At 46.0% G+C, this 25,355-nt stretch overlaps 2 protein-coding genes across 2 annotated transcripts; one reads left to right on the forward strand and one right to left on the reverse strand.

Annotated features, from left to right (window-relative positions):
• Window positions 1-11: 11 nt before the first annotated feature.
• LOC135374716 (WD repeat, SAM and U-box domain-containing protein 1-like) lies at window positions 12-12,714 on the forward strand. The gene is made up of 8 exons (XM_064607637.1): window positions 12-656; window positions 1,028-1,173; window positions 1,246-1,445; window positions 2,246-2,429; window positions 3,597-3,630; window positions 4,107-4,488; window positions 8,673-8,831; window positions 9,353-12,714. Exons 1-8 carry the CDS (start codon window positions 387-389, stop codon window positions 9,496-9,498), a joined length of 1,521 nt encoding a protein of 506 aa, XP_064463707.1. The 5' UTR covers window positions 12-386; the 3' UTR covers window positions 9,499-12,714.
• On the reverse strand, window positions 12,572-24,323 carry LOC135374714 (nuclear pore complex protein Nup205-like). Its single transcript, XM_064607636.1, has 4 exons — window positions 19,854-24,323; window positions 19,348-19,641; window positions 17,598-18,740; window positions 12,572-12,919 (listed from the first exon to the last, which is right to left on the reverse strand). Exons 1-3 carry the CDS (start codon window positions 24,311-24,313, stop codon window positions 17,606-17,608), a joined length of 5,889 nt encoding a protein of 1,962 aa, XP_064463706.1. The 5' UTR covers window positions 24,314-24,323; the 3' UTR covers window positions 12,572-12,919; window positions 17,598-17,605.
• Between the last annotated feature and the right edge of the window lie 1,032 nt (window positions 24,324-25,355).

Consider the following 25,355-nt stretch of genomic DNA (forward strand, 5'->3'; position numbering starts at 1 on the left):
GTCTCGTCTACTGTCTACTGCTCAGCTCTCGACAGCTGCAAACCGAAATCAGCAATTGTGGGTCTTCTGATTGTACAGTGTTATTTAGCCTAGCAATTCTCCGCACAGAGATATTACCGAAACCGGGTCAGTCCAAGCCAAGAAAGAGAAATTACAGGGTTATGTTTAGGTTTTCCACGTTATTTTTCGGCACAGCATTTCGGCGTACCGAAACATCCCGTCCCTCTCAACTAACGGTACCAGTCGGTACCAGTCGACCAGTCGTACCCGATTGGATAAAATGTGTTGCCTAGCTGCGGCAGTCAACATACCGAGCTAACACAACGACACAACATTCAGTTGCCTTGCCTCTACCCTCTACTGGCCCACAGTGTCCGGTTGCGAATATGTTACAGGAATGGAAAATCAAGCAATCGTTAGACATTCACGCTGGTGATGTTACCGGTTGCGATTTTTTCGAAGATACTTTAGCAACATGTTCCAACGACAAAACTGTTAGACTCTGGCGCTCTGATGCCATAGGTCGCTTTGCTGAAGAAGAGTTTTCCCCACTTTTGGGGCACAGGTACGGTGTGAATGCTGTGCGATTCTCGCCCCTTGGAAGTATCCTCGCATCCTGTTCGATAGACGGAACTGCCATCCTTTGGAACACTCAGGTAACGAATGAAGCGGGACATTGCACTGTCGTCTGATAGTCACACAAATATCTTATAAGTTAACAACCTAACCTAAATGTTGCAATCTATAATTTACCACACCATCAATTCTCATGAAATTCTGCGGCTAGCACGTGATGATACTCCCTGGATGGTTCATGGAGAATTGTAGGAGACCTTAGCAACTGTTGATCTCAACATGAATGGTGAAGAGCAAAAGTTTTTGCATGGTGAATTCCTTAAGCAGGATATAGGTGCCTACAGAGATTTATCCTTACCCTGCCCAACTAAGTACCACTTAGGAAACTGTGGAAATGAATCATCTACTTTATGAGCTCCAAAAACTGAAACACTACACATTTCCAACGCAGAGAGGGGAACAAGTAACGCAACTGCAACACCCGAGTGCTGCAGCGTTACGAGCTTGCTGCTTTTCACTATCTGGTGCCCTTCTAGCAACAGGAGGGGATGATGAGACACTTGTTCTTTGGGACCTCAGCACAAGATCAATCATAAGGTGATCTGCTACTTCTTTCTTAATGGCGAGTGCATATTTTGGAAACCTAACCTCTACTTTTCAATGTGTTAGGAGCCTGGAAGGGCACGTAGCTATGGTGGCCGCATGCTGCTTTTCCCCCGACAGCTCATTTCTAGTCTCAGGTGGGACAGGTGGAGACCTCAAGCTCTGGGATGCAAGATATGGTCATGGAAAGTGTCTGTTCACAAGGGCAGAGGCTCATGACTTGGGAGTCATGGGCTGTGATTTCAGCCCCCAGTACGAAGCAAGCTGTGAGTGCCATGGATAGGTTGCATTTAAGTTCCAAAGCATGTCCTTCAGACTGAGGAACGGTGAAGACTCAGGACAAAGCGCAGGAGAGACACGACGCAGACTCAAGAACCAGACTTGAAGACGTGTTTTCATCTAGTTCAGACCAGCTCGCTTTCCTTGTTCTGCTATGTTCTGAAATCATTCTGATATGGCTCCATATACATACATTCCGAGGGCTTCTTAAATACCATTTTTATCTAAATCAATTTTTAAAAAGAAAAAATAACGAAAACAGAATCAGAAATTTGCTGCATCTGGGCATTGCGCCATAGGCATTTAAATGGGTACAGTCAAACTCCTTTATAGCGAACACCTTTTTAACGAAAATACCACAACAGCAAATTTTTTTGCGGTCCCGCTGGAGCCCTATAGGTCGAATAATGGACATCCTTTTTAACGAAAATACCTTTACTGCAAATTTTTTTTGCTGTCTCCCGAGTTTCGTTGTAAAGGAGTTTGACTGTACCTGCATAAGGCCATTGTTACCACTTGCTTCCCATGCACCAAAACCAAACTATGTACCTTCTTCGTTCTTCTCTCCACAACTGTTGGACGTACGCTGGACGTCGGATGGACGTACACGGCTCTCGACATTGGCGGGTGCTAAAAAGCTATTGTCAATCTAAGCATCAAATTTAGTTGTAGTGCCAACGTTCTATTCACTAAAAAAACTTAATAAATAAACATTGTTCTCGTCACTAAAAAACCTATCTGAGGAAATGAGCATTTTTTTTCTTTTCTTTTTCTTTTTTTGTGGCAGCTGCACAAGGGACCCTACACAGCACTTACATCCTCGCCTCCTGCGGGAACGATGACCTTGTGAAAGTGTGGAAGGTGCAAGTTGGGACGCACTGCGTCATCGCCCATTGTTTCTCGCTCGAGGGCCACTCTGGCAACGTTATGTGTTGTCGCTTTTCACCTGATGGAACTACTATAGCATCATCGTAAGTTTAACCACTGTCCTGCCTTTGTCATGAATAACACTGTATTTTTCTGCTATACAGTCAACCCTCGATTTATGAACCTTCGATTTATGAATTCCCTCGTTTTATGAGCACGAGCACGGGGAACCAAACTTTTCCCATTCATTTTTCCCTCATTTTATGAACCTCGATATTCGAATAATGAACGGAATTTCTGGGAACCAACTAGGAGTTGCCCAGCGTTTTTGCCCTCAATTTATGAACGGATCGTTCCGAGGTCAACAGAAACCTTCAAAGGGATAATTCCGTGGTCTTATGAATGACGCCTGAACGGACAAAACGTTTTCCAGGTATTGCTCGCTCGGTTCTTAACCACTCGAAATCCGAACAACAAACAGGCTTTCCGGGGGCATGGTCAAAAGCAAAATTACACAATATATGGCATTATAAACACAATCCCAACTCGGAAATACTGTTGCATTTGCTCGATAGTACTTGGTTAACTGAATTTTCGATTTATGAAAGATTTTTCGGGGAACCGAGGGTGTTCATAAATCGAGGGTTGACTGTAATTATCATGCTAACGTAATTAACGCAAAATTGGACGCTCAAATATTGGTACTACTTTTATTTTCCCGTATACACCCTGTCCTTAGCAGCATGTGTCGCGCAGCAACGGCTACCGTAGTGCAAGCGTCAGGGGCACAAGCTTCCTGTAGAGAATGGCCATGCAGGCCTCCCCAATAAGCCGAAGGAATCCAACATCAGGAGCAGAGAATATGACAAATGAAGTAGTGTGTCAGCATTATTGCAATCTTGGCACATAACTATCTTTGTTAGTGCCATTTTCAGTTCTGTAGTTGGTGGAAAATTTGGTCAAGTGAAGCAAATCTGCTAGCGACGGCGGCGCTCTCCTGCGGACGACGTCATGTGAATAAACCCCGTACGGAGCAGATGGCAACATGTATAACGCGAGACAACGTAGAACGTGATCTCAGTAAAGTTGGGGAAGCAGGCGCTGCTGCTGCTACGGACAGGTTGTCAGCGTGTTATTCTGGTGCAATACCTGATGTCTCCGGATACGACTCCGAAAAGCTTTGCGATAATAGGAATTCGGGCCACTTTCAGAATTGCAATTACAGTGTTGTTTGTGCTGTTACGATATAGTTCTTCTTTTCTGTTCTGCAGAGCTGGAGACCACAGACTCATTATATGGGATGCAGTAAGTTTCTCTGTTCTCAAAATATCCCAATTTTGTTTGAATAAACCGTCGCATATGTTTGTGTGTTCATGGAGACGTTTTTCCCCATTCAAATACATACGGCTTTGACGGGATTCAAGCGTCAGTTCAAATTATCCGGATGTTTGAATTGAGCAAGTTCGAAACAACGGGATTGCAGTGTAAGAAATGCCCAAGTGGTGTCAAATTTATAAAAAGCAGCTTACAGAAAGTTTGCCCGTTGCTGTATGAGGGTTTCAGACGATATTGCAGGTTCTCGCAGATCTGGCAAAGGAACAATGCTCTATCAAATCCTCGTTCATGTCTTGACAGATATTTTTGTCAGACATTACTTGGCACTACTTCCTGAATCATGTTTATTATGTGCCATCAGGCTGTAAGATGTGGCTAAATACTCATGACCTTACCAGATGTGTACATACTTTTTTTTCTAATGTACTCGCTGTACAATATTTCAGATTACTGGGCAGCTTCTTCAGAAATTGGAATCGCAGCAAGGGAATTATATCCCTTGCTGCGCCTTCTCGGGTGATGGAAATATTCTGGCAACGGGATCTAATGACCGAACAGTTCTAATTTGGAGTCTTGGAGAGCCAGGGACCACAGATGATGAAACCCCATCATCGGCAGAAAGCTCAAGGCCAAGTTCTGGTACAAGGCATCAAGCACCAACCACGCATGGCTTGGCTGCCGTCGGAAAATGGTCCGTGGGTGACGTCTGCGATTGGCTCGATAAGGTGGGGCTTAGCCAGTACAAGCCAGCTTTCCAGGAACAGTGCATTGACGGGCAAGAACTTCTACACCTCACGCATGACAGCCTCAATACTGCGCTCAAGATAGGTAAGGAGGCCGTGTATAGCTTCAGACACATTCCACACAGCAACATTTATGATGCGAATAAAGAATTTCGGAAACCAAGATGAGAGATCAACATAAAACGTTTACAAAATTATTTACGGTATAGCCGAGCCTCAGTGGCGTCGCTACGGCGGTGCGGGGGTTGTGGTCCGCACCGTGTGACGCGACGGAAGAGGGTGACGTGCTGCACCAGTATGGTCGCTCCTCTGCAGCACGGTGACGCAAAGACAACATGAGGAGCCCTCTGCAGGCACCTTATCTTTTCTTTTCTTTTTTTACTGTGTGTGTGTTATTACCGTAATTTCACGCGTATAAGCTACAGGACCAGTTTTTAGGAACATTTTGATAATTTTCCGGCAGATAAGCCGCGGGCAACATGACGCGACTGATTTGTGCGGTAAACCAGTGGTGCAGCTATAAAATCAATCAATTAAAATGCTATTCAACTCTTCCTGCGGGTCTTCCGACAAAGGAGACCGTAGAGAAGGCCATAAAACTTGTGGTCCACATTCCGGGGTCGGCATGGTGTACAACAAAGGGGGTCAGTTCTAGTGTTCTACCAAGATCGGATTGTGCCCTTGTTGCATGTTTTTTTCTGTATCAACGGGTCAGTGGTCTTCCAGAAGACATAAATCACTGTCACCCCCTTCGTTAAAGCCGCGTTGCAGGAAGGTCAGTCTACTCGAACGTGGACGCTCCCCTGTTATGCATTGTTCTTGCATTGGCAGGGCGGTGATGTTCCAGAGACACTGTTGGCGCTTTCATTAAAACCGGGGTATGGGGAAAATACCCCGGAAAAAGAGTCACCAGATAAGCCGCAGAGGTCCCCTGAAAAAAAAAAAAACTGCGCATAGGCCGTGGCTAATACGTGTGAAATTACAGTATATTGTTATTTATCGTGTATCGACTGGTATGGAAAGGGAGCTATTGTGCCTGTTGGGGGGGGGGGCGGTGATGCAAGGAGCTGCCGCACTGGGTGGCGCATACCCTAGGGTATGCATTGAAACAAAGGGAGGATGCACTTCCAAGGGCCGTAGCCTCTAGGAGCATAAAAGTGAGGATGCAGTGCATTCAACCATGCATAAGTGCCGGGATTATATCATGGATTTCCCTTCACCCACCCTGGTTTTTGCCGTCCCCCAAAAAAGGGTTCAATTTCCATAGAGGGTGTTGAGGAAAGACGAAGAAGGGCGTATAGCGCCATCAGCACGCCCTATTGCTGTGTTTTCGTGTTGTTGTCCATAAACGTTTGAGCGTCATCGGGTCTGGTTGTCTCCTCCCATGTCGTTACATTCGGCAGTGCAGACCTTTTCACATACCCTGTCTGGGCGCACATCATCAAGCCTCTGCCAGCAAGCGCGATCCTGATCACAGACTTCTGAAAAGCAGTTGACATGGTGTGCCTTGCACGTCGCAGGCCGCCGCTCTTGAACACGTAGCACAGCCTTATCTCACCAAAAGGTGTGACCAGCACACGGGGCTCTGGATCACTGGCTTCGACGGGAACAGTGTCGTACTTGTTGATGCTCATGCTAGGCGAGCGAATCCTCACCCATCAACAGGGCAGGAGGATTATATCAGGTCCCCACAGGATTGCCATCGGGTCCCATGTGTTGTACGGATTCAGTAGTGCAATCTCTTGCCATGTATCCTTCTTGCTGACACTTGAAGCAGTCCTTTGGAGTGTCTGGATCCTCTATGGTATTCCCTCCAGACTCTCTTTCATCAGGCCTGCCTCATACCTCAGAAACAGCAACAGGGCAACTCCGTCAGTCTTCGAGTATGCCAGCGCAGTCAGTGAGAGAGGCGAAGAGAGGAGGAGGGTTCTGCACAACGAAGCAGCGAGCTTTGAAAACTGCAATGATGATATAGTTTTGATACCCTGAGGCTTCCAGGAACTCCTGTTCAAAGGCCTCGTCATCAATTATCTCCTGAATGGCGGCGGCGAGGGCCTTGGGCTCCTTAGACTCTTCTTCCAGTCATGAATAATGTTCACGGTGTCACCCACTGCTGCATCACTGGTGGCCTGTAGAGCTGTGCAAATATTCGAAATTTCGAATATGAAACGAATATCCGATGCTATTCGAATGCTATTTGCAACCTATTTTCAGTATTCGAAATTTGCGAATGTTTTTCGAACAGTACTAACGCGAGGTATCGCTAGCGTCATTCTGCAAGTGGGCTTCGCCTCACTACATACAAGAGTTAGGTGGAGCCCCACTTCACGTCACCGCCTTTGTTTTTTTTTTTGGTGCGCGGCTACATTCTGCAAGTCGGCTTCACCTAATTACACTCGGGTGTTAGGTGAACCCCGCGTTACACTGTTAACAATATTATGTCACTAAAGTCTACAACTTCCGTGAGCTCATGGTCAACACTGTACCCTGGGCACTGCATGTTCCAATAAATGTACTCCCATCTTTCGGAGTTATGTTCAGCAACAGACGGAAATACGTACGTGCAGTTTCTATAAAAAAGTGCAGGAAATGCACAATGTAGACACAGAAATGAAGAGATGCACACGAAGCAGGCTGCATGGAACATGTTGACTAACTCTCAATGCAGTTGATCCCACTAATGCAGTCTACCATACACAACACAGAGGGAACCTTCTCTCACCATATGTTATGCTGGGTGAAAAGGCGCGCAAGTTTGGAGCACAACATCATCTAATGAGCACAAAAAAATTTCACCACGAGGTATTTGAAATTATTCGAATTGGGCCTTTTCTGATTATCTGAATTCGATTCGCCGTCTGAAGAAATTATTCAGATTCGATTCGCAGTGCAAGTGAAATATTCGTAAACTATTTGCAATGCAAATTTTGCTATTCGCACAGCCCTAGTGGCCTGTAGCGCCTCTGACATGGTGACGAGACGGATGATTGCCGATCGTAGGATACCGCAGGTCTGCCGAAGACAATCCATCGGCTACGATAGGTGGCTCTCCAGCGACGAGGGCTGTGTTGTTCCTCCGAAAACTGACCAGACCGGGCGGCCAACGTCCAAACATTTTACTGCCACAGACCGAATTACAGGGCGCGCTCTCTCATCCCCTTCCTTCTCTTTCCTCGACACGGGGGAAGTTACTGGATTAGATGCGTGTGTTGCAGGGCGCACCACTTCGTAGGCACCCGCAAGAAGTAGAGAAGGTTGCTCCCCCTCCACATCATTCTCTCACCCTCAATTTTTTTCTGGGTTGCTACGTGCTACGATGGCGTCTGCAGTTCTAGGAAGCGAATGAGGAAAAGCACGTGGCTTGACTTGAAGTTGCACATGCTTGACAGCTTTTATACCGGCGCAAAAACATGTTGCAAAGTATGGTGCCTCCCAATATGTCGGTATGTGTACCACAGTTGTGTGTCGCCACTCAAACACACGTCCATGAATTACCCATGGACGAGGTGCATTCTAATGGACAATAGAGTTCTGATAGTGAGAACGATGATGACTACAACACTGGATGACAAGCAATGGACAAAGTCATCGATCTTAAGAGGTACGGAGCCTCACGTGGCATTGGCGGTTAAAAAGCCTCGGAAAAGCTGTGCCAATTTAGAGCTAGATACATAAACTACTTTTTGTGCTCTCGGCAAATGTGCATGTTCAGCGGCGTTCTACTTGTACCATTCTACCTCGTCGTTCATTGACGTGATCCTCACCGGCGATTCCACAAAAGTTCATGCAAAATGGTACTCCAATATAACTATCAGATTTCGCATTTCAGTCAACATTGTCTTAAACAGGCTCGACCGTAGTTAGAAAGTTTATACTAGTTGTTCCAATCAGCTGCGACTCTTCAGTCGTACTTCACTCTTCCAGGAAGGTGTAGAATTGAACCTTGTTGGGCTGTACATCAAGAGAAACCAGAGCGCAGAAATGTACGAGGTTCTCCCCTTGGTTTTCTGGCAGACTTTCCAGACAAATGTCTGCACAGTACCCCCTGAAGTTGGCCCAGGACGCATACTTCCCCCCCCCTCCCCTCCCTTGTCCCCTCTTCCTTCCTGCTGTCCTCTCTCTATTGCAGTATGGAGTAGCTACAGCAATGTCGCGTGCGTCATGCATGACACAGCTTACAAACCAGACAACCGCTGCTTCCCCTACCCCTGCTTCACACATTCCCCTTCTGTATGCCACATTCCGAAGGATGCTGTTTTACTTCGGCAGAGGCTCTGGGCCAACGGAACAGACTACTGCGAGAGATCCACACTCTCAAGAATCCTTTATGGCAACACTACAGCCTTCCAGATGATGATGGAACACTTCCTGAGGAATTCTATTGCCCAATTACTCAAGAGCTCATGAAGGATCCTGTAGTGGCTGCAGGTAATGATCATGCATCTATTTTACAGTTAAAAAATTCTCATTTTTCCCAGGAGCACTTTTTGCGCGACATCAGTGATTCGAATCAATTGGTTGCATTTGCAGTGCTGCAGTGCTTAGTTGTCAAGTCCGCTAAGGTGGATCTTCTGCGAAGCAAAAGAATTTATGGGAGTATTTGGGGCATTGAGATTATCATTTGCAAGTTGTCTCTGCTAAATAAATATAAACAGATTACCCAAAAAAGGTGTTTGTATCCATACCTAAATGAGCACCATATTTATTAATACCCATCCCCATAACGAAAGAAGGTACCAAATATATTAATGCTGTTTCTATTTCATTCATGACAAAAGTTTGGTGTTTATATGTAGCCATCAAGGTTGTGTACATTGTACAACATTCAAATATAGAGAAATGGTGTGTCAGTACCCTTTCATGCAGTACGCGTTGAAAAAATTCTACACATGCACAATATACGAGCAAAATGAGGTGAGTCCACTAATCTCACTTCTGGTGCAATGCAGATGGGTACACATACGAACGGACAGCTATCATGCAGTGGCTGGAAAGTGGCAAAGACACCAGTCCTATGACCAACGAAACGTTGGAGCACACCGTTGTCATTCCAAACAGGACATTCTACCTGCTGATCCGTAAATACCTTGCCTGAAGCAATACGTGTCTGGACACGTAGTTAGAGCGTTACTTTCCTTGCAGTTGCTTAAGCCAAATTCTGCTTCAAACACTGCTTATTGCTTATTTGAAGTATGTAAAGGCAGGGAAACTTATAATTGAAGACATCGTTTATGCAGCAAACTATGTCACCTACACATGCAAGCCTCATCTTTCGCACCCTATGAGCTGATGCACCTACTGGTTACTGGGGCTTAGGACTTTGTGCACAAAAGAAGGGCAATGTTTGTGTGTAAAGAATGTGCAGCGAACACTGGCCTTCTAGAAAAATGTGCTGCTGCTCCGTAAGTCTTAGCGTTTGTTAATTTATGAAAAATGGCATTTGGTGGCTAAAACGACCACCAGTTTTTGCTCAGTTTGTGAGAATGCTTACTCACAAGCCAGACACAAATGCATGCCAAATATCTGCATTACCTTCAGAAAGTAGCATTAGTCTTTCCTGAGCATATTGCAAACAGTTCTAACTAAAACTACGCATTTATTTGTAGCACAAAGTGTAATTAACGTAAATCACCACTATCTTCTTGTGTCCCGATAAAATGTGAAACTAAAATACTGCATTGGAAGTGCCAAGTCTGCATGAAGTCCTGTGCCCTATGTGTCGCGCAGTTGTAGGTGGTGTGTGCACATAGAATGATTATTGTTGTACATCAAGCTGTGGCATAGCCGGGAGGGGAGCGGAGGGGAGGCAAACTCCACCACAGATTTGTACCTTTGGTAGTGCATTTCAGAAAGGGAACACAGAGGTGAAATCTCTCCTCCCCATCTAAAGTTCCCACAGAAACCCTCCCAAAAAGCTTTTCTGGCTATACTACTGGCATCTAGTCACGCAGAAAAGTAGATTTGAGTATGAATTTGTCACGTGAGTGAGTTAGCTGTAGATATAGATACAGTTGGTATGAGAACTGATCATCCAATTCAGGGACTGGTTTGCTTGTCGGCAAATGTGGACTTGCCGGCCAATGTCTTTTCTCCCTCAATGCCCCTGCGTTTGCACACATTTATTCCAGTATTTCTGCGACACATTGAAAGCACCTCTGGTAGTCACATCTTGTGATTTGGGGCACGTTCCGGTCTTGCTTACGTGTACCTTCCCACATGATGCGGGAATGGAATAGTATACAACCCCACCAACACATTCCACAAAACTCTCTTTTGTGCCCAACACTGCATGTTGGAGCGCACGAGAGCAGACAAACAATCCCAGGTAGCAAACCCTCCATTGCACAGTGGGAATAATCATAGCCACCTGCTATTTTCCTTTTGGCGGTTACATTTGACTTCAAAAGACTGGCGCCCACTTTTGAAATGGGTATACCGCCTAAATGTCTTAGGTCAACTTAGCAGGCCTCCCTAAAAGCTGCTTCTGGCATTTCATAAATTTCAGCACTAGTTTTCACAAAACGGAAACACATCAATTACACACATCCCATGGAACTGCCTTCGTTGTGGTGAAATACGATGCACGCTGCACAGAGGGGGGGCACTTCATGTTTGCGCCCAAGACAAGGTAAACATGAAGCGCCCCCCCCCCCCCCCCCTCTCACTTCCTTCAGAAGCTCTGTAAACAAACAAAAGAAAATGCTTATTTGCACTGCTGAGATCATAAATTCAAATTCTCTTAATTCCCACTTTATACTGTGCAGCCAACCTGCCAGGGCCTGCCATTTGGCGTCCTCTCCAGCGAGGGCGGCTCCCCCTCTCGTACCCCCATCGCTACAGCTCCGACGCTGCAATAGGCATGCACTGTGATGCTTCCACAGGGCAGACATTAGAAAATACGTACTGCTTTCTGGGCCCGTAATGTGTGCTAAATGCATCACTTCGCCCTTCATTTGCCACGAGGTCTCGCAGGCCAATCACAACGTTGATTCGAAGACTCAACCTACCAAAACCGTTTTCACGTGCCACCGTGAGACGTTTGGACACGCCAACTTTAAAAATGACGTTAACGCTCGCTATGTGCTAGTTCAAGATTGGGGCCCTGATTTCGAAGTTTTGCACATGCACTAGCACATAGTTCACATGTGTCATGCCTTAGTGCTGCTTGTAGTTTCCCTGAAAGAGATCGGTCCCAGAATTAAATAATCAGTCCTGATATTAGGAACCCAGGTCTTGGAATCTTCACCAATTCGTTTTGTGCCATGTTCGTTTTGATTTCATGTTTTTCCATGCTGTGTTTTTTGGCATGTCTGATCATTCTTCATTTACATCTACGGGTCAGAATAATATTTATATTTGGACGGATGTAACATTTCTGTTTTTGATGTAATGCACTGTTTTGGTACTCGGATGATTTACATGAAAAACGATCGAAAAGATAACCAACGAAAGACATGTTTTTCTGCTCAGAAAGCAATGTTTGATTGTGTGTGTACGTTACTGCAAAAGCTGTGGCAATTGCACTCTCTCATGATCACATGACCGCCTTAAGCTTCACTCATTTCCTGTGCAGGTCCCCACTCCGCTTTTTTGGACTTTTTTTTTTGCCAATTTCAAATGATGGATGCTTTCTAAGTATTTAGTGGGAAATACAAAATGGGAAAGTGCGTATATTCACACAGAAAAATACATCCAGTTATGTGATATGATGTTAAGGCAAGGGCATATAAGGATGCAAACTCTGTATTGTACAAGTGCTTAGTTTCATTCCTGCACATTTTGTGGCCTGAATACTTAATCATGAAAACATAATTCGTAACAAAGGCACAGATGTTACACTACAATCAGTGGACATCATGCATCTCCAATCTTTTTTTCAATGCCGCACGAATGTAGCAAATACGGTGCCATTAACTAAAAATGGAGCAAGTTCATTATTCTTGGAACAAGTATTAACACGAACCTTACATCAACTCTCTAACATAACAATGAAGCAAACAGCTTAAAATTATAAAACATACAACTTTTTAGGGTGCACCTAAAGACAAGTTGGGAACTGTACAAGTTTGCTCTCTTTCCTTTAATCATCCAATGTGATACAGACTACTTTCCATACCACACATTAGCAAAAGTGAGATGTTGCCATTCGTTTTGATACCACATACAAGAGCTGATTATGTGTTTTTATTGCTATAACTCGGAGTTGTGCAATTTATGTGCTGCATTATGAGCTATTTTTATGGCACTTATGTGGTTTATCTAGTCAGTCATCAAAATAAACTCAGATTTGTTCAGGTTTGCTTTCTTTTCATTCTTCTCTGGCTGCCTCACTTAGAAGTTAACATTTTGACACTTAATGTCAAAAGTGATGAGACAAGACTACAGCACACGAGATCTTGTAAAAGTAGCGCAAACTTCATAGCTTTGACAGCACTTTATACAAAAATTAGGATGCAGTACAAATATCAACAAGTGAAAATTATGTTGTGTAATGATAGCTTCCACGTTTCCACAGCCTGAAAAAGAGAAGAGTACGACCCTGAATCAGCCAATGATCTAACGAACCACACATTATCTATAAAGCCTAAACAGAAATTCAATTAATTTCCATTAAATCATGTGGTGCACAATTTGTATGCGGGCAATGGTCCACTACATCGAGAGCGCTCACATATGTACTGTTATATGTAATCTCGCTAGACTGCAGCAACAATGCATGTGTTACATACATTACTTTGAAAACATGGCAATGATGGCATAGTCTGCTTTCCTGAGTAACATCAATGCTATGATACACTTTGTGAACATGTGGACAGCTATTCTGTGGCCATGATGCTTGAATTTCACGTTTAGGGTATGCCTAGGGCCCTCAGTTTTCGGGTAAAACCCGATAAAGCCCGTTTTTACCCCCCGATTTACATCAAAATAGTTCGGGTTTAACCCGATAAAATCCGTAAACCAGGCTTGCGAAAGTGCAAACCAAGGACTTGAGCCGCACACGCGCGAACTACGGCAATCGCGCGACTGCTCCCGACCGCGCCGCGTCTTACTGGTGAAGTAAACAAAACACGTCGGGTTTGGATTTGTGGACGCTTGCATCCAGGTCCGATTTCTAGCGTGAAAAATGTTCCTTTGTGATCACGGTACGGGCACAAACTTTGCACAGCAAAGTTTGTGCCTGTACCGTGACCACAAGCCAGGATGAGAAGGAAAGCCAAGCCCAAGGCTCTGTGTTTTTCACACCCGAAGAAATGTAGTCTGCTACATGGAAGCTTGTGTCAATAATTTGAAAACTTCAGTGTTGGATTTTTGTACTGTTAGTGCTTTCCGTGGATGTCGACGAGACCCTTTCTTGTGCTGTTACCAAAAATAGCAAAGGAATCAGGAAAAATCACGCTAAACAGCGAAGAAACAAAGAGTTACGCAAAGCTCGGCGTTCCTTGAAGTGGGTTTGCCCGCAATACACGGAAGTGTTAGGTGAAGCCAACTTTCAAATCTTGTAGGGAGTATCTTGTATCAGCAAAGTATGCGGAGTAGTAAAGGGAATGCAGCAACAGCCAACGATATACGAGGCATACCAACGCGAGCGCGAGCATGCTCTCAACGCTCATCGATGGATGATGCTTTACTGAACATGCAACTTATTCTTTCTATAAACAGGGGCCCAGAGGCGGAGAGTTCTCATTTTCCCGGAGGGGGCAAGGGCGCACCGCGAAGTAAGTACTTTGGCGGGAGGGGGGGGGGATATGTTTATTAAGAAAAAAAAAGAAAGGAAAGGTAAGCCAGATGGATGTAGGCTTGTTATTCCAAAAAAAAGTGAAAGGGGGAAGTCAAAAGAGGCAAAGAAAATAAGAAAACAAAAAGAAGGAAAGTAAAGAAAAAGAAAAATGAAGAACACAGAACTAAAGCTGCAGAATCACACACTCTGGCGGGATCCTATGATGTATGCAGAACTCGTATAGAAATAAGAGGAAGGAAGAACAGAAAAAACACAACAAAAGAGGAAACAGAGAGAACGTAAACAGTGAACATGTGCACAACTGAAGGCATTACGCCTTTGAAAACTGAGTGCAAAAAGAACAAAATGTATTGAATCCTCGGTGTTTACCCGAAATGCGCGCAACATAATGAATATGGTCAATGAAATGGAGCAGTGGGAGTTGAACCCGCTCCCAACGAAGATGCGTTCCGAAGATCCTACCGTTACACCTCACTGGCAGCTGCTGGTACCTTTTCGACTGCTTCGTTTCATTGATCTGATTGCTATGGGCGAAATTCAGGCAATGTGTTGTGTCATCCTCTGTGTTTCTTCGCCTCACCTTCTACTGTGATAATGAGTATGGTGGGCGGATACATATTTTACAAATTGCAAGATTCATTTTTGGGTTTGTGCCTCTTCGCTCTTTTGACCTGGGCGCGCTGACCCCCAAGGTTGGTGTCAGCCTCTTAGCGGGACTTCCCGGGGGAGGCGGCGCACCCCCTTGTTCATGTTCCGGGGGGGCAGGGGCCCCCGCGCCCCCCCGCAGTCGGCGCCTATGCAGGGGCCAGTGCAAGCCTTAGTGGTTATACAGTGAATTATCAACCAGTTTTTTAATAAATATTCCTTCACTTAATTTCAACACTCCACAGACCGACCGCTGTGGCGTCGCTCATGATCTCAGTTGTCTCGCGATGTAAACCCCCAATTATTAATTAATTAATTTCAACACAATTTTTTTTTCACCCGAAAATACATCACTTCTCAGTATATCGCCCGATTTTACCCTGTTTGGCAGGTCCTGATTTTCAACCCGATATTTACCCCTCGATTTTCACAAAAAATAAAACCCGAAAACTGAGGGCCCTTGCCGTATGCATCATTCAGAACAAACAGGGATAAACAACACTAGACTTGTGTTCATTCAGAACCACAAAGACTTTGATAAACAGAGGGACAGAGCCTTGGGCTTGGCTTTCCTTCTCATCCTGGCTTGTGGCCACGGTACGGGCACAAACTTTGCTGTGCAGATGTGATACTATTGTGTAAATTGCTATAATGATGCCTTTTCAAACATGATTTCAGCACGTTTTTCCTTCATAGGAGACCCTGGCCCAGTTTTTCCAATGGTATGTATGGAGATGCACTAAGGTCGAATTATCATGTGGGCTGCTGCTACAACCAAATATACGAAACTGGATCCATAAAAAAAATTGAAGTTTATAGTGAAATCTTGAAGCTACAGTTGCTTTTGCCGTACAACGTTTTTGGCATGCACCACCAGAGTCTGCAGGAGCAATGCATATTCTTCTGTGTTGGTGTGATTCACAAGAATCTGCTTCAATGGTAATACAATCAAGAACTTTCCTGTTGCACCATTTTTCACGTATCCTGTACGTAATGCCATGTCTTACGTCTGCGACAGTCAACTTTGCCATTTCTAATGGAGAATCCACGAGGATTCATTCTTAGTTTTACGGAAAAGCGACAATAACATTCCATGATATGTATCCGGCGTAAGGCCCTCGTGTTTCCGCGATTAAGCGATTCCGCGAAATTTCGCGGAATTCGGAGTTATCACAGTATCCTTCATTTGGCACAGAATTTCAAGGAATTCCTCATTTCCTTGTGTGCGGATATTCGAGTTATCGAATTTGAATCGAATATCAATCACTCGAAGTGTTCGATTCGTTCAATTCGATTAGCGAATCGAATACCCAATATTCGGGTTTCCGGATATTTGACTATTCGCCGAATACGAACGGCACCTCCCGAGAGTGGGCTTCACCTGACGCTTCCCTGCGTGAAGTGAAGCCTGCTTTACGAAATTGTCCAAGCTGTAGGACAAACACTGACAGATTACACCTTAGCTTAAGATAACGTTAGCCCGAGTTTATTGTGCATACCTCGCCTGAGGAAGGGGCGGCATCCCTCCCGTGTGCAGTTCAGCTGTTGCAGTGGGGGATTTTGATTTGATGTCTGGGAGGTTGCCTTCAAAATGTTACGACTCCTAAATAACGCCTACAGCCCAGAAACAAAAAAAAGGGTGTCCTGAAGATGTAACTTCCCCAGGGCATGTATTGTAAACTCCCTCCTATAACATTCCTATAAACTCTGTAGATGTTGAAAGATCTTTCAGCAGGTATAAAATGATTGCAGGCGACCGACCGCATCAGAGGAAAAAACAAGATATCATGTATGTAATGCTGAGCCACAACAGTGCTTTCAATCTGTAATTTTTTAAACTATTTTTTGTTCCCACATTATCCAAGAAAATAAAGCGTTTCCTGTTTCAAGCAGCCGCATTTACAAGCCTGTGCCACAGAATTTTGAAGTTGCCGCTGCAGAAAACAGAGGGCCTTAATCATGCGGCACAATTTGCCGATAACCTGCACCTTCAGACTCCTGTCACTGACATCTATACATAGCACAGAACCAATAAGGCATCAATAGGAAACGTGTAACACGCCTGGTTCACCTTCCATAGGAGACCAGCATAATATTATAACACTTCATCTATCATAAACTGCGAGCACTGCAGGCGTTGAACATAGGGTTGCCACCAGGCCGGTATTATACCGGCACGGCCGGTTAATTGCGCGCTATGCCGGTTGCCGGTAGGAAGGTGATACCAACAGCCTTTTGCCGGTATATGTGGCTCAAGACGTTTCATAAGGGCTTTTACGGGGTTTTCCTTTCAACATTCCACTACAGCTTGAATAAATCTGGAGCACAGACCCAACGCCGCAGTCACCAGTCGTTTTCTTAGTTATTCATTATTATGATTATTCATTGTTATTATTATTATCATTGTTATTCCTTACGTCTTGTGTTCGGTGGGGACAAGAGCAGTGGTTGTACAAAGCTGTTGGTGGTTGTGTCGAGCCAGCTAGAACGTTCCTCACTCACTTTCCCTTTCTCACGAGCCTCTCCTCCTTTCCCTCTATTCCACCTCCTCTCCCTCAGCCGGTATTTTTCACTCCGAAAGGTGGCAACCCTAGTTGAACATGATCATGGCTGTGCAAAGTGTGGGCTAAAAAATACTCAGGTTAGTTTTAAAGTGGTGTCACTTGTGAAGCTAAGTCTGAGAGTGCGATCCACTGAGCAATGTTTGCATTCTCAGGACTATCACACAAAGAGGTCGTCACCAAAGTGTGAGACCTCAGTTAGTAGTTGTGGCTACTACAGTTATTGGCGCTGGAAGTGACGAAACTCACCCTCCTCCTCAAACAGTATTCAGAGTCGCCAACCTCTTCAACCTCCTGACAAGGGCCTCAAAGAACTTGGGGTCCGCCGCCGATGTCGCACGTCCCGGAATGTACTGCTCCTTTGCTTGAACTTCGCGGAAGAACGATTCATTCAAGACACCCCTAACGTCGGATTTCAATGCCTCCACCTCTTCTCTGCTGACCACAGCACCTTTGCTTGCTTCAGGCTCGCGACTTTGCACACCCGCTCCAGAATGAAAGCCGCGCTCTTCAACCGCAAACCCCTGCCGGATTGTTGTTGCCCCCTGCGGGACACACTGCAGCAAGAAGTACTCGAGGTGCCTCCAGAGCAAAAACAAGGCTTGCTCAATAAGGTTCATCAGGAACGTTAGCTCCTCTTGACGTAGGGAAGCTTCGGATAATATGTGCTTTCTTGCTGCATCTCGCAGTTGACTGGAAGGCATCGACGTAAGCGTTTTCTGGTCAACGTCTGGTGGAAGCAATTCGGCCAGCTCGGATGTCCCTAAATCGGCGAGGTTTTCAATCCGACGCATCAGGGCCGTGTGGGCAGACACACACCTCTGGACATCCGCTGTGTACGCGAGAGCAATCTGCACTAAAATTCTCAGGCTAGGCGGGTTAGAGGACACCTGGCCTGCGTCGGCTGGACGATACAGCGCGTCGTAAGATATCGTAGGGGAAAAAAGGATGCGGCAGCTTTTTCGGTCGGCGGAAGAGGATATCGTGCAGAGATTGCAATAGAAGGTCAAAACCCCGGACGCGATTCGCAGGAGGAGGATTTTTTCTCGCAGGTCTACGCCTGACCTTGTTACTGTGAGCCACGGCAGGAGACCCAACATCTGGTTCTGAAGCAGGCGGAGACGTCCCCGTTGCTCAAAGAGTACCGGGTCGTTTTCGTTATCATCTAACATAGATAACTGTGAGAGAAGGCTGGTGACAAGTGCAAGTTCCTCCGAGGCAGCTACGTCGAGGTCTTGTAGGTGTCGTGGCAGAAGGATCGAGGAAAATACTTCTGCGTGAGCGGCAATGAAGAGGCATATCTGTATGTGGGCCTCACGGTGCTTTGGGCCAAGGGCTGCCGTTACGGCTAAGAGAAGTTGGAGGGTTGGTACAAATGTTTGCTGATAGCTCCTGCATGTAGAATGGGAACATGGTGGTAAATAGAAGCAGGACTTCCTGATAAATGTCTATAAGAAATGCACTAGAAACATCTCAAACTATGTGCGAATATGCAAAGTATTGGGCGGTTTTTGGGGAAGGAAACACATGAAGAACATTTTTGTTTTTGAGGACCAAGATCTATGCTGCAATACCGTAAGTTGAGAACCACATTGATTTACAACGTTTCCTAGTATTGCCACCCATGTGCTATAACACCTTGATTTGGCAGGTGATATCACATCAAGGTTACAATTTTGGGACAGTGTTACTCTGTACAATATTTGTACTTGCTCACGAGTCATAAAAAGCCAGCTATATATATATATATATATATAGTGGGCCACAGGAACACATAACATACATCATAAAATGTGTTGAATATCACTGAAACTGGTTACAAATATATAGCATACTGTGGCAGTTCAATCTGATCGCTTAGCACAAAACTAAAAAGAAGAGCCTTTTAATACTATTTTTTATCTGGTCTTCGGTGACGTAATACATCTGTTTTCGTTATTATAACTGCAAGGCAAACCTTTTCCTAAAACAGTTCAAAGCAAGTCCGAAGCACACTCACTTTCCTACGGAAGGCTTCAGCCACTGCATGGCTTGTGTATGCATTGGTATTCCTTGGAGGCGACTGGGATGGAAGTCGATAGCCTCACATCGAGCCAGATTTGCCACTAGGCTATTTTCCAGTAACGCCTGAGCTCCTTTTCTGGATGAGGCCAGTCTGGCAAAGAGCGCCATCTTTGACTCCAAAACATACAAGCTTCGAACTGCTTCATCTCCGGAGCCTCTGGCCAGGAAGTTCTTGATTTCCTCATCATTGTTCATGATGCTGTCTATGAGATGACGGAGGTAGCCCTTTCTACGAGTGAAGACCAACCATTACGAACGTATCCAACTTAAAAAGCCTGAAAGGAAAACACTGGCCAAAATGCAGAAATTGACCTTTTAATTTTACCTTCCAAGCCATCGGCTACTACTGAAAGACACGCCTGTTCTCCAAAAGGTGTGCAACACAAATCGCGCAAATTAACTTACAAAAATGCCTTACTCTGACGAAGATGAGAAGCTTACCTTGACAGATAAGAAAGCCAGTGCTGACGCACATCTAGAGACAAGATCACATCCAAAGTTGCTAGTGCCAACATTTGAGTCACTTCATGGCCACTGCATACGTCACGGCACACCACTTCCATCAACTGTTCCCCGTAGCTGGACACCATCTCCATGTGGTTCTGTCGCAGGCGCTCGGTGTCAGACCTAGAGTCGAGGAGGACTCTCTCCCCTTCCATGTCGCTCCGAGAATCCGTTGGATTTCGCACCAGTCTGAGCAGGTTGAGCAGGGACGTGTAATAATTTGACCTAACTCTCTGCAATCCACTACCAGTTCGAATTAGACACTCTAGAAGGCTCTTTAAGATGGCAAGCAGAGAGGATGAATACGAGGCAACGGAAAGCATCCTCAAAAGATTCGATGTGCCTGTAGAACATGAATCAGGAAGAAGTAGGAGAAGTGAGTGGTGCAGTGCAGCCATGAGCATTAAAAGTACACCAGAGGTTGGAGCAACAACCTCTGCGAGAGACCGTTCCTCTAGAATCCTTCTCAAGAGTTCTTGAGCCAGCTCGAGCAAAACCTGAACCTTTGTTTCGCCTCCTAGGATATCGAGCGGACACGTCGTCACCAAGACCTCTGTGACCTGTCTCCACGCGAGGAAAGCCTGTTTCTTGGCAAACATGGCTTGGCGAGCCTGGTTGCGTTCCAGAACATTCTGCATTACGCTTTTGATCTCCTGCGCAACCAGCGACTTCTGCCCAAAAACAGTGGGGCCCTTTGCAGAAGCCGCTTCTTCGGAGAGCCGGCGGTAAAGAGATGGAATGTCCAGCAGAAGTGGTCCCCCAGGTTCTTGGTACTCGCATTCACGAAGGGCTTTTTCGAGCTCTGCGGCGTCAAAGAATTCCCAGGCCGGTTTCGACGGGGTCCTGTGAGAAAAGTCCATCACGTCCAGGAGCTTCAATAACTTCCGTCTGACCGGTCCCACGAACGTCTGCACGGCACTGGACCTACTCGGAAGGCTAGAATGAAAGCTTCCGCTTCCTAATTCCCCAGCATTCTCGACTGGACAGCTCAACACTTCGGGATTATCTTCCAAGAGGACGGTCACGAGGCGCTGGACGTGGGACCTCTGGTTCTGGGCCGCCGTGAAGCGTAGCTCCAGCGCGACACACCGTAGCACCCATGACTGCTGGAGAAGAATTTTTGTGTCAGTGTTTTCGTCGCCAGTGAGGCTCCTGGGTTGTCGCTGCAGGTGATCATAGAAGAAATCCCTGGTCGTGCGGAGGTATCGCATGACTGGCTCCGATGTCATGGGCGTAGCACACAGGACGTACACCAACTTGTAGCCAAGTTCTATGGCTGACGGCGGACCGTAACGGCCCTTGCTTTCGATGCTCTGATCCAGAAACGACAGTATAGCATGCAGGCACGTTCTCGGAGACCCTAATACTCCGGGCTCTTGAAGTGTGGTCTTTGAAATCGGATGTTTAATGTCAAACCCGAGAAGAAAGTGACCAACATTGGGAGAGGTGTGTTCCAGGCAGTTCAACAACATTCGGAGGACGCTCTGACACGCAGCCGTTCTCACTTCTCTCGGAGTCCAGTCCCGTTCGCTCCCTGACCGTGGGTCCGCGTCCCCCTCAACATCTAGCGTTTCTGCAAAGCCCTGTATCAAGTCCAAGCCGGTTTTCCTGTCAAAGGTATAGACAGTGGCCAAGTGCTCTGTCATCTTCCCATTCTGGCTCAAGAGCAGCAGAATCCTAGAAGCAGCTAATGCATGCTTCGGAATGGCTCCATTATGAACGATATATTGAGATATTACGAGGACATAATCTGGCCTTCCAGTGCTTGGATTCGCAGCCATCAGCAATTGATCCAATGAAGTGACGATGAGAGCAGCATTGCTGTTTCGGACTTGCTGCAAAAAATAATCCTGCTGCATAAGTGTCTGTTGGAGGATACGCAAGCACAAGAGAGTTGCCTCTTCAAAGCTATGTTTCCCACGAAACACGGTTTGTGCTTCTAGCTCCTTTGTGCCTTCATCCAGAACGAGCAATATCAGCTGTAGAAAGCTTCCACTCTGCAGCAAGTGTGCCAATATGTTGAACGCTCCTTGGGTACCACTGACATTTTCCAGAGGTTGAAGGTCAGATGACTCATCCGCAACCGGTCCGTATTTGCTAAGAAGCTTCTCGACTATCTCGAGACAGAGCCGTGCTACTTCCCACTTTTCATTCTCGTGCGCGTACCCTCGAAGATGGAACTTCAGGAAGACCGACTCGCGCACAAAGTCCAGATAGGGATCCAAACCCGAACGAAGCAAGTTAGCGCTGAATCCAGAAGGCAAGGGATGATCAACAAGTGCCGAAATCAGTTTCAGCATGGAGCGCGTTACAGGGTACTCTTCGTTGCGTGATTCCACTTCCTCTAGTTCAGTGTGCAGACCCGGTGCATATGTAGCTGTAACACCCTGCCGAAGTGGCAAAAGCTGTGCAGCTTCCAGGACCTGCCACACCCTGAAGGCCACGTCTGGAGACACAGCAAATGCTGATAGTGTGTTCAAGAATGCAGATTTCAGCTCAGGAGGAACACCACATGCAGCCAAGCTGACTAGAAGCGTTATTGCGCTGTGCTGAGGATGTTCGCACAGGGTCATCCTAGCAACTTCATCATGACGGACAACTGTTTCGATCAGCTGCAGCACAGCAATTAATCCGCGAATCTCCAAGGGCGAGATGGTCTTCGCAGCCGGACGGTACAGATGTTGTGCTTCGAGACCCACCGAACTTTCTTGTCGTAAGCTATCGTAATAGGAGTGAAGGGACGAAAAAAAGTGGTCCCATGAAACTAAATTCAGCTGTGTGCCCAGTCCATTGTTCTTGAGCAGGTTGAAGCAATAGTGTGCACATTTCGGAGATTGAGACAGGCTGTGTAGAATAGATACGTATGGAACAAACTGCGTGGGCGTGAGCAGGTCTCCAGAGAGGCGCAGAAACTTGAACAGAGCGATCTGCCTCTGAGGTGGCTTGGTAATGTGGCTAACATCTGCAGTAACTTCGGTTGGGCACCAGTAATCTTGTGCCAGCTGCAGCTTAAGTGGATCTTTTGAGTAGACTTCAGATATCAGTCCGAGGAACTGCTCAAAGTGTTGAGGGTAGCCCGTTGGCGGCGTCAGCCCGTCTTTAATGTAGGTATTTATAATCCGTGCTGCTTCATCACCTTGGTTGCGCAGCTCTTTCACTTTCAAAGGCATCATGATGATAAAATCTGTTATCAGCCCATGAACTCTCTTCAGAAAAAACTCTTCTTTGTGAAACATTTCTGAGCTGACCACCAAGTTTTGTAACATCTGGAATGCCTTGGCTTCAATTGCAGCATCCATGATCTTATCATCTTCCTCTAGGCACGCAGCAAACTCGTGATCAAAGCTTATGAGGGGAAACTGCAGGAACGTACGAAGAACCAGAGCCCAAGCAAACATGAGGACAGATTTCATGCCATCCAAACGCCACGCTACTGTTTCTGATGAAAGCTGCTTGTGTAGAGCAACAAGAAGGTCAGGACTACACACCAAAGGAAGCTTTGCAATTTCAGGTGACGTATCTTCGCACGACTGAAGAATGCTCACATCCATGACATACAGCGATGCCATCAACAGTGTCAGAGTAACACTGTCGAGCGTGCCACTGCCTTCTGTGTTTCCAGAAGATGCTAAATGTTTGAAGATTCTCAATGCTTCTTCTTTGGAAAGCGGCCTTTGGCATGCCCAGCAGAATATTATTTCCGCCAGCGATTGGTGCGTTTCCTGTATCATGTCGACGACTTGCTTTCTGTAACGAAGGGCTCCAAGTGCTCTATTTTTCTGAAGAACATCGAGCTCTTTGGCAATATCTAAACGCCCGAGGGCGTCCAACACTTTCATGAATACGCCGTCTTCTTCTTTGAGGCCATCTGTGTACTTGGTTACTGTAGCTACGATATCTGTGTTCAACCCCAGTGTCCATGTTCTTCCTTCTGTGACTTGAACCAAGGTTCGCAGGGCGTTGACGAGGGCTCTACGACCATCGTAGTACAGGAGAACAGCAACGAGCCCCCTTGTCAGATCAGGAAACAAGGGTTGCTGTTGCTCGCCTGCGAGCAGTAGTTCGAGGGAGACCAGTTCATTGAGATCAAACATATCGCTGATTATCAATGCCTCATCGACAACAGCTTGAGGCAGAACATGCGGAGCGGTCCTGCCTGCAACTGCAATACCGTCCTTGGACGCTTTAGAAACTACCTCTCTATGCAAAGCACTTTTCGACGGATTCTCCAGAAGAGACGAGAAATCTGGCTTGTGACGCCTGAGTGCTGCCACAAAGTCGGGAACTGCCTCAACATCTTTGTTTATCAAAACAGCTTCAACTGCGTAATTTAATTCTTTATAAGGAGTCCAAACTGAGGACCCTCCAAAATTGAGCGCCACACTTTTGCCGGCCATCTTTGCCGGGTGTGGCTGATGTTTCTGGCAATTGCGACGGTTAAAAGACGTTGGTCAAAAGTATTTTTCAAAGTCTATATGTACACTATAGTGCTAACTAGTATTAATACAGTTGAAGATTGCTGCGAAATTCGTATTTTCTAACATTTGTAGAAGTAATAAACGCAATAAGCGCACCTTTCAGTGACTTCATTCTTTCATCATGTTAGGATATTCTTGCTTCTTGCTTTCTGTTTGTGGCGACACCAGTCCTCCTCAGGTACCCCCGGACGCGGCTGTAGAGTATGTACCACTGCGCCCATACACCATGTTGCAAGCCCATTGGCCTAGACTGTGCGCGCGCTCCGATTGGTCGAGAACGTTTTGAACTCGCATTTTGTAGCGCGCATGTGCGTACAGCGTCTCGGCCGTTTCAGCATAGTTTCGAAATAGCATGGCCGGCATGTCGTCCTCCTGTGTTCGGTGGTCTCAATCGACAGAACAGTTTGCAGAAATATGTTCGCGGGTTTATTAGTTCGTCCTTGTGAGTCTACGCGTGTTGTGCTGTTTCTGGACACAACTGTTATTCCATGAACAATTTGTCAACTGCGGTACCGGAATGCTTCATGAGTTGGAGCGTGAAGAACAAGTTCGAGCGCCGTTGGACTTCGAGGACTGTCAACAAAGACAGGATTACGTGCCACACAAGCGCTTTTCGCTTCGCTATAATGGATGCACCGCAGGCAGCGAAAGAAGATGCTCATCATGAAATGGTACGCACTCATGAGACTGGCTCGGTATTAGGATTTAGGAGTTGAACGGTGTGTTCGTTCTGCTTCGAACTTTGTCCCAGTGTGTCAGCAACGCAGTGGGCTTTGTACGCACAGTGCACCCATGTATCAGATCTTTGAATTAGTGCTTTGTATCAAATAAATCTTTATTTTACCCCAAAATCGCTTTAGTTATTTTGAATACCGAGTAACGGCGGCAAGCCTGAAATCCAGTAGAAGTCGATGGTAGCCAGGACCGACCGAAAAGCCAGCCAGACATGGAGGCTCCTGAT

Source organism: Ornithodoros turicata, unplaced genomic scaffold, assembly GCF_037126465.1.
Source record: "Ornithodoros turicata isolate Travis unplaced genomic scaffold, ASM3712646v1 ctg00000746.1, whole genome shotgun sequence".
NCBI lineage: Eukaryota > Metazoa > Arthropoda > Arachnida > Ixodida > Argasidae > Ornithodoros > Ornithodoros turicata.

Excerpts from the sequence above, each read along its gene's own strand:
- LOC135374716 (XM_064607637.1), top strand. The coding sequence starts at position 387 with ATGTTACAGGAATGGAAAATCAAGCAATCGTTAGACATTCACGCTGGT. Across the intron at positions 1,446-2,245 it reads CCCCCAGTACGAAGCAAGCT|CTGCACAAGGGACCCTACAC; the intron begins GTGAGTGCCATG and ends TTTTTGTGGCAG. Across the intron at positions 3,631-4,106 it reads GACTCATTATATGGGATGCA|ATTACTGGGCAGCTTCTTCA; the intron begins GTAAGTTTCTCT and ends ACAATATTTCAG.
- LOC135374714 (XM_064607636.1), bottom strand. The coding sequence starts at position 24,313 with ATGGCCGGCAAAAGTGTGGCGCTCAATTTTGGAGGGTCCTCAGTTTGG. Across the intron at positions 19,642-19,853 it reads TGGCTTTCTTATCTGTCAAG|AAAGGGCTACCTCCGTCATC; the intron begins GTAAGCTTCTCA and ends CTTCACTCGTAG. Across the intron at positions 18,741-19,347 it reads CTGAAGCCTTCCGTAGGAAA|GAGCTATCAGCAAACATTTG; the intron begins GTGAGTGTGCTT and ends TTCTACATGCAG.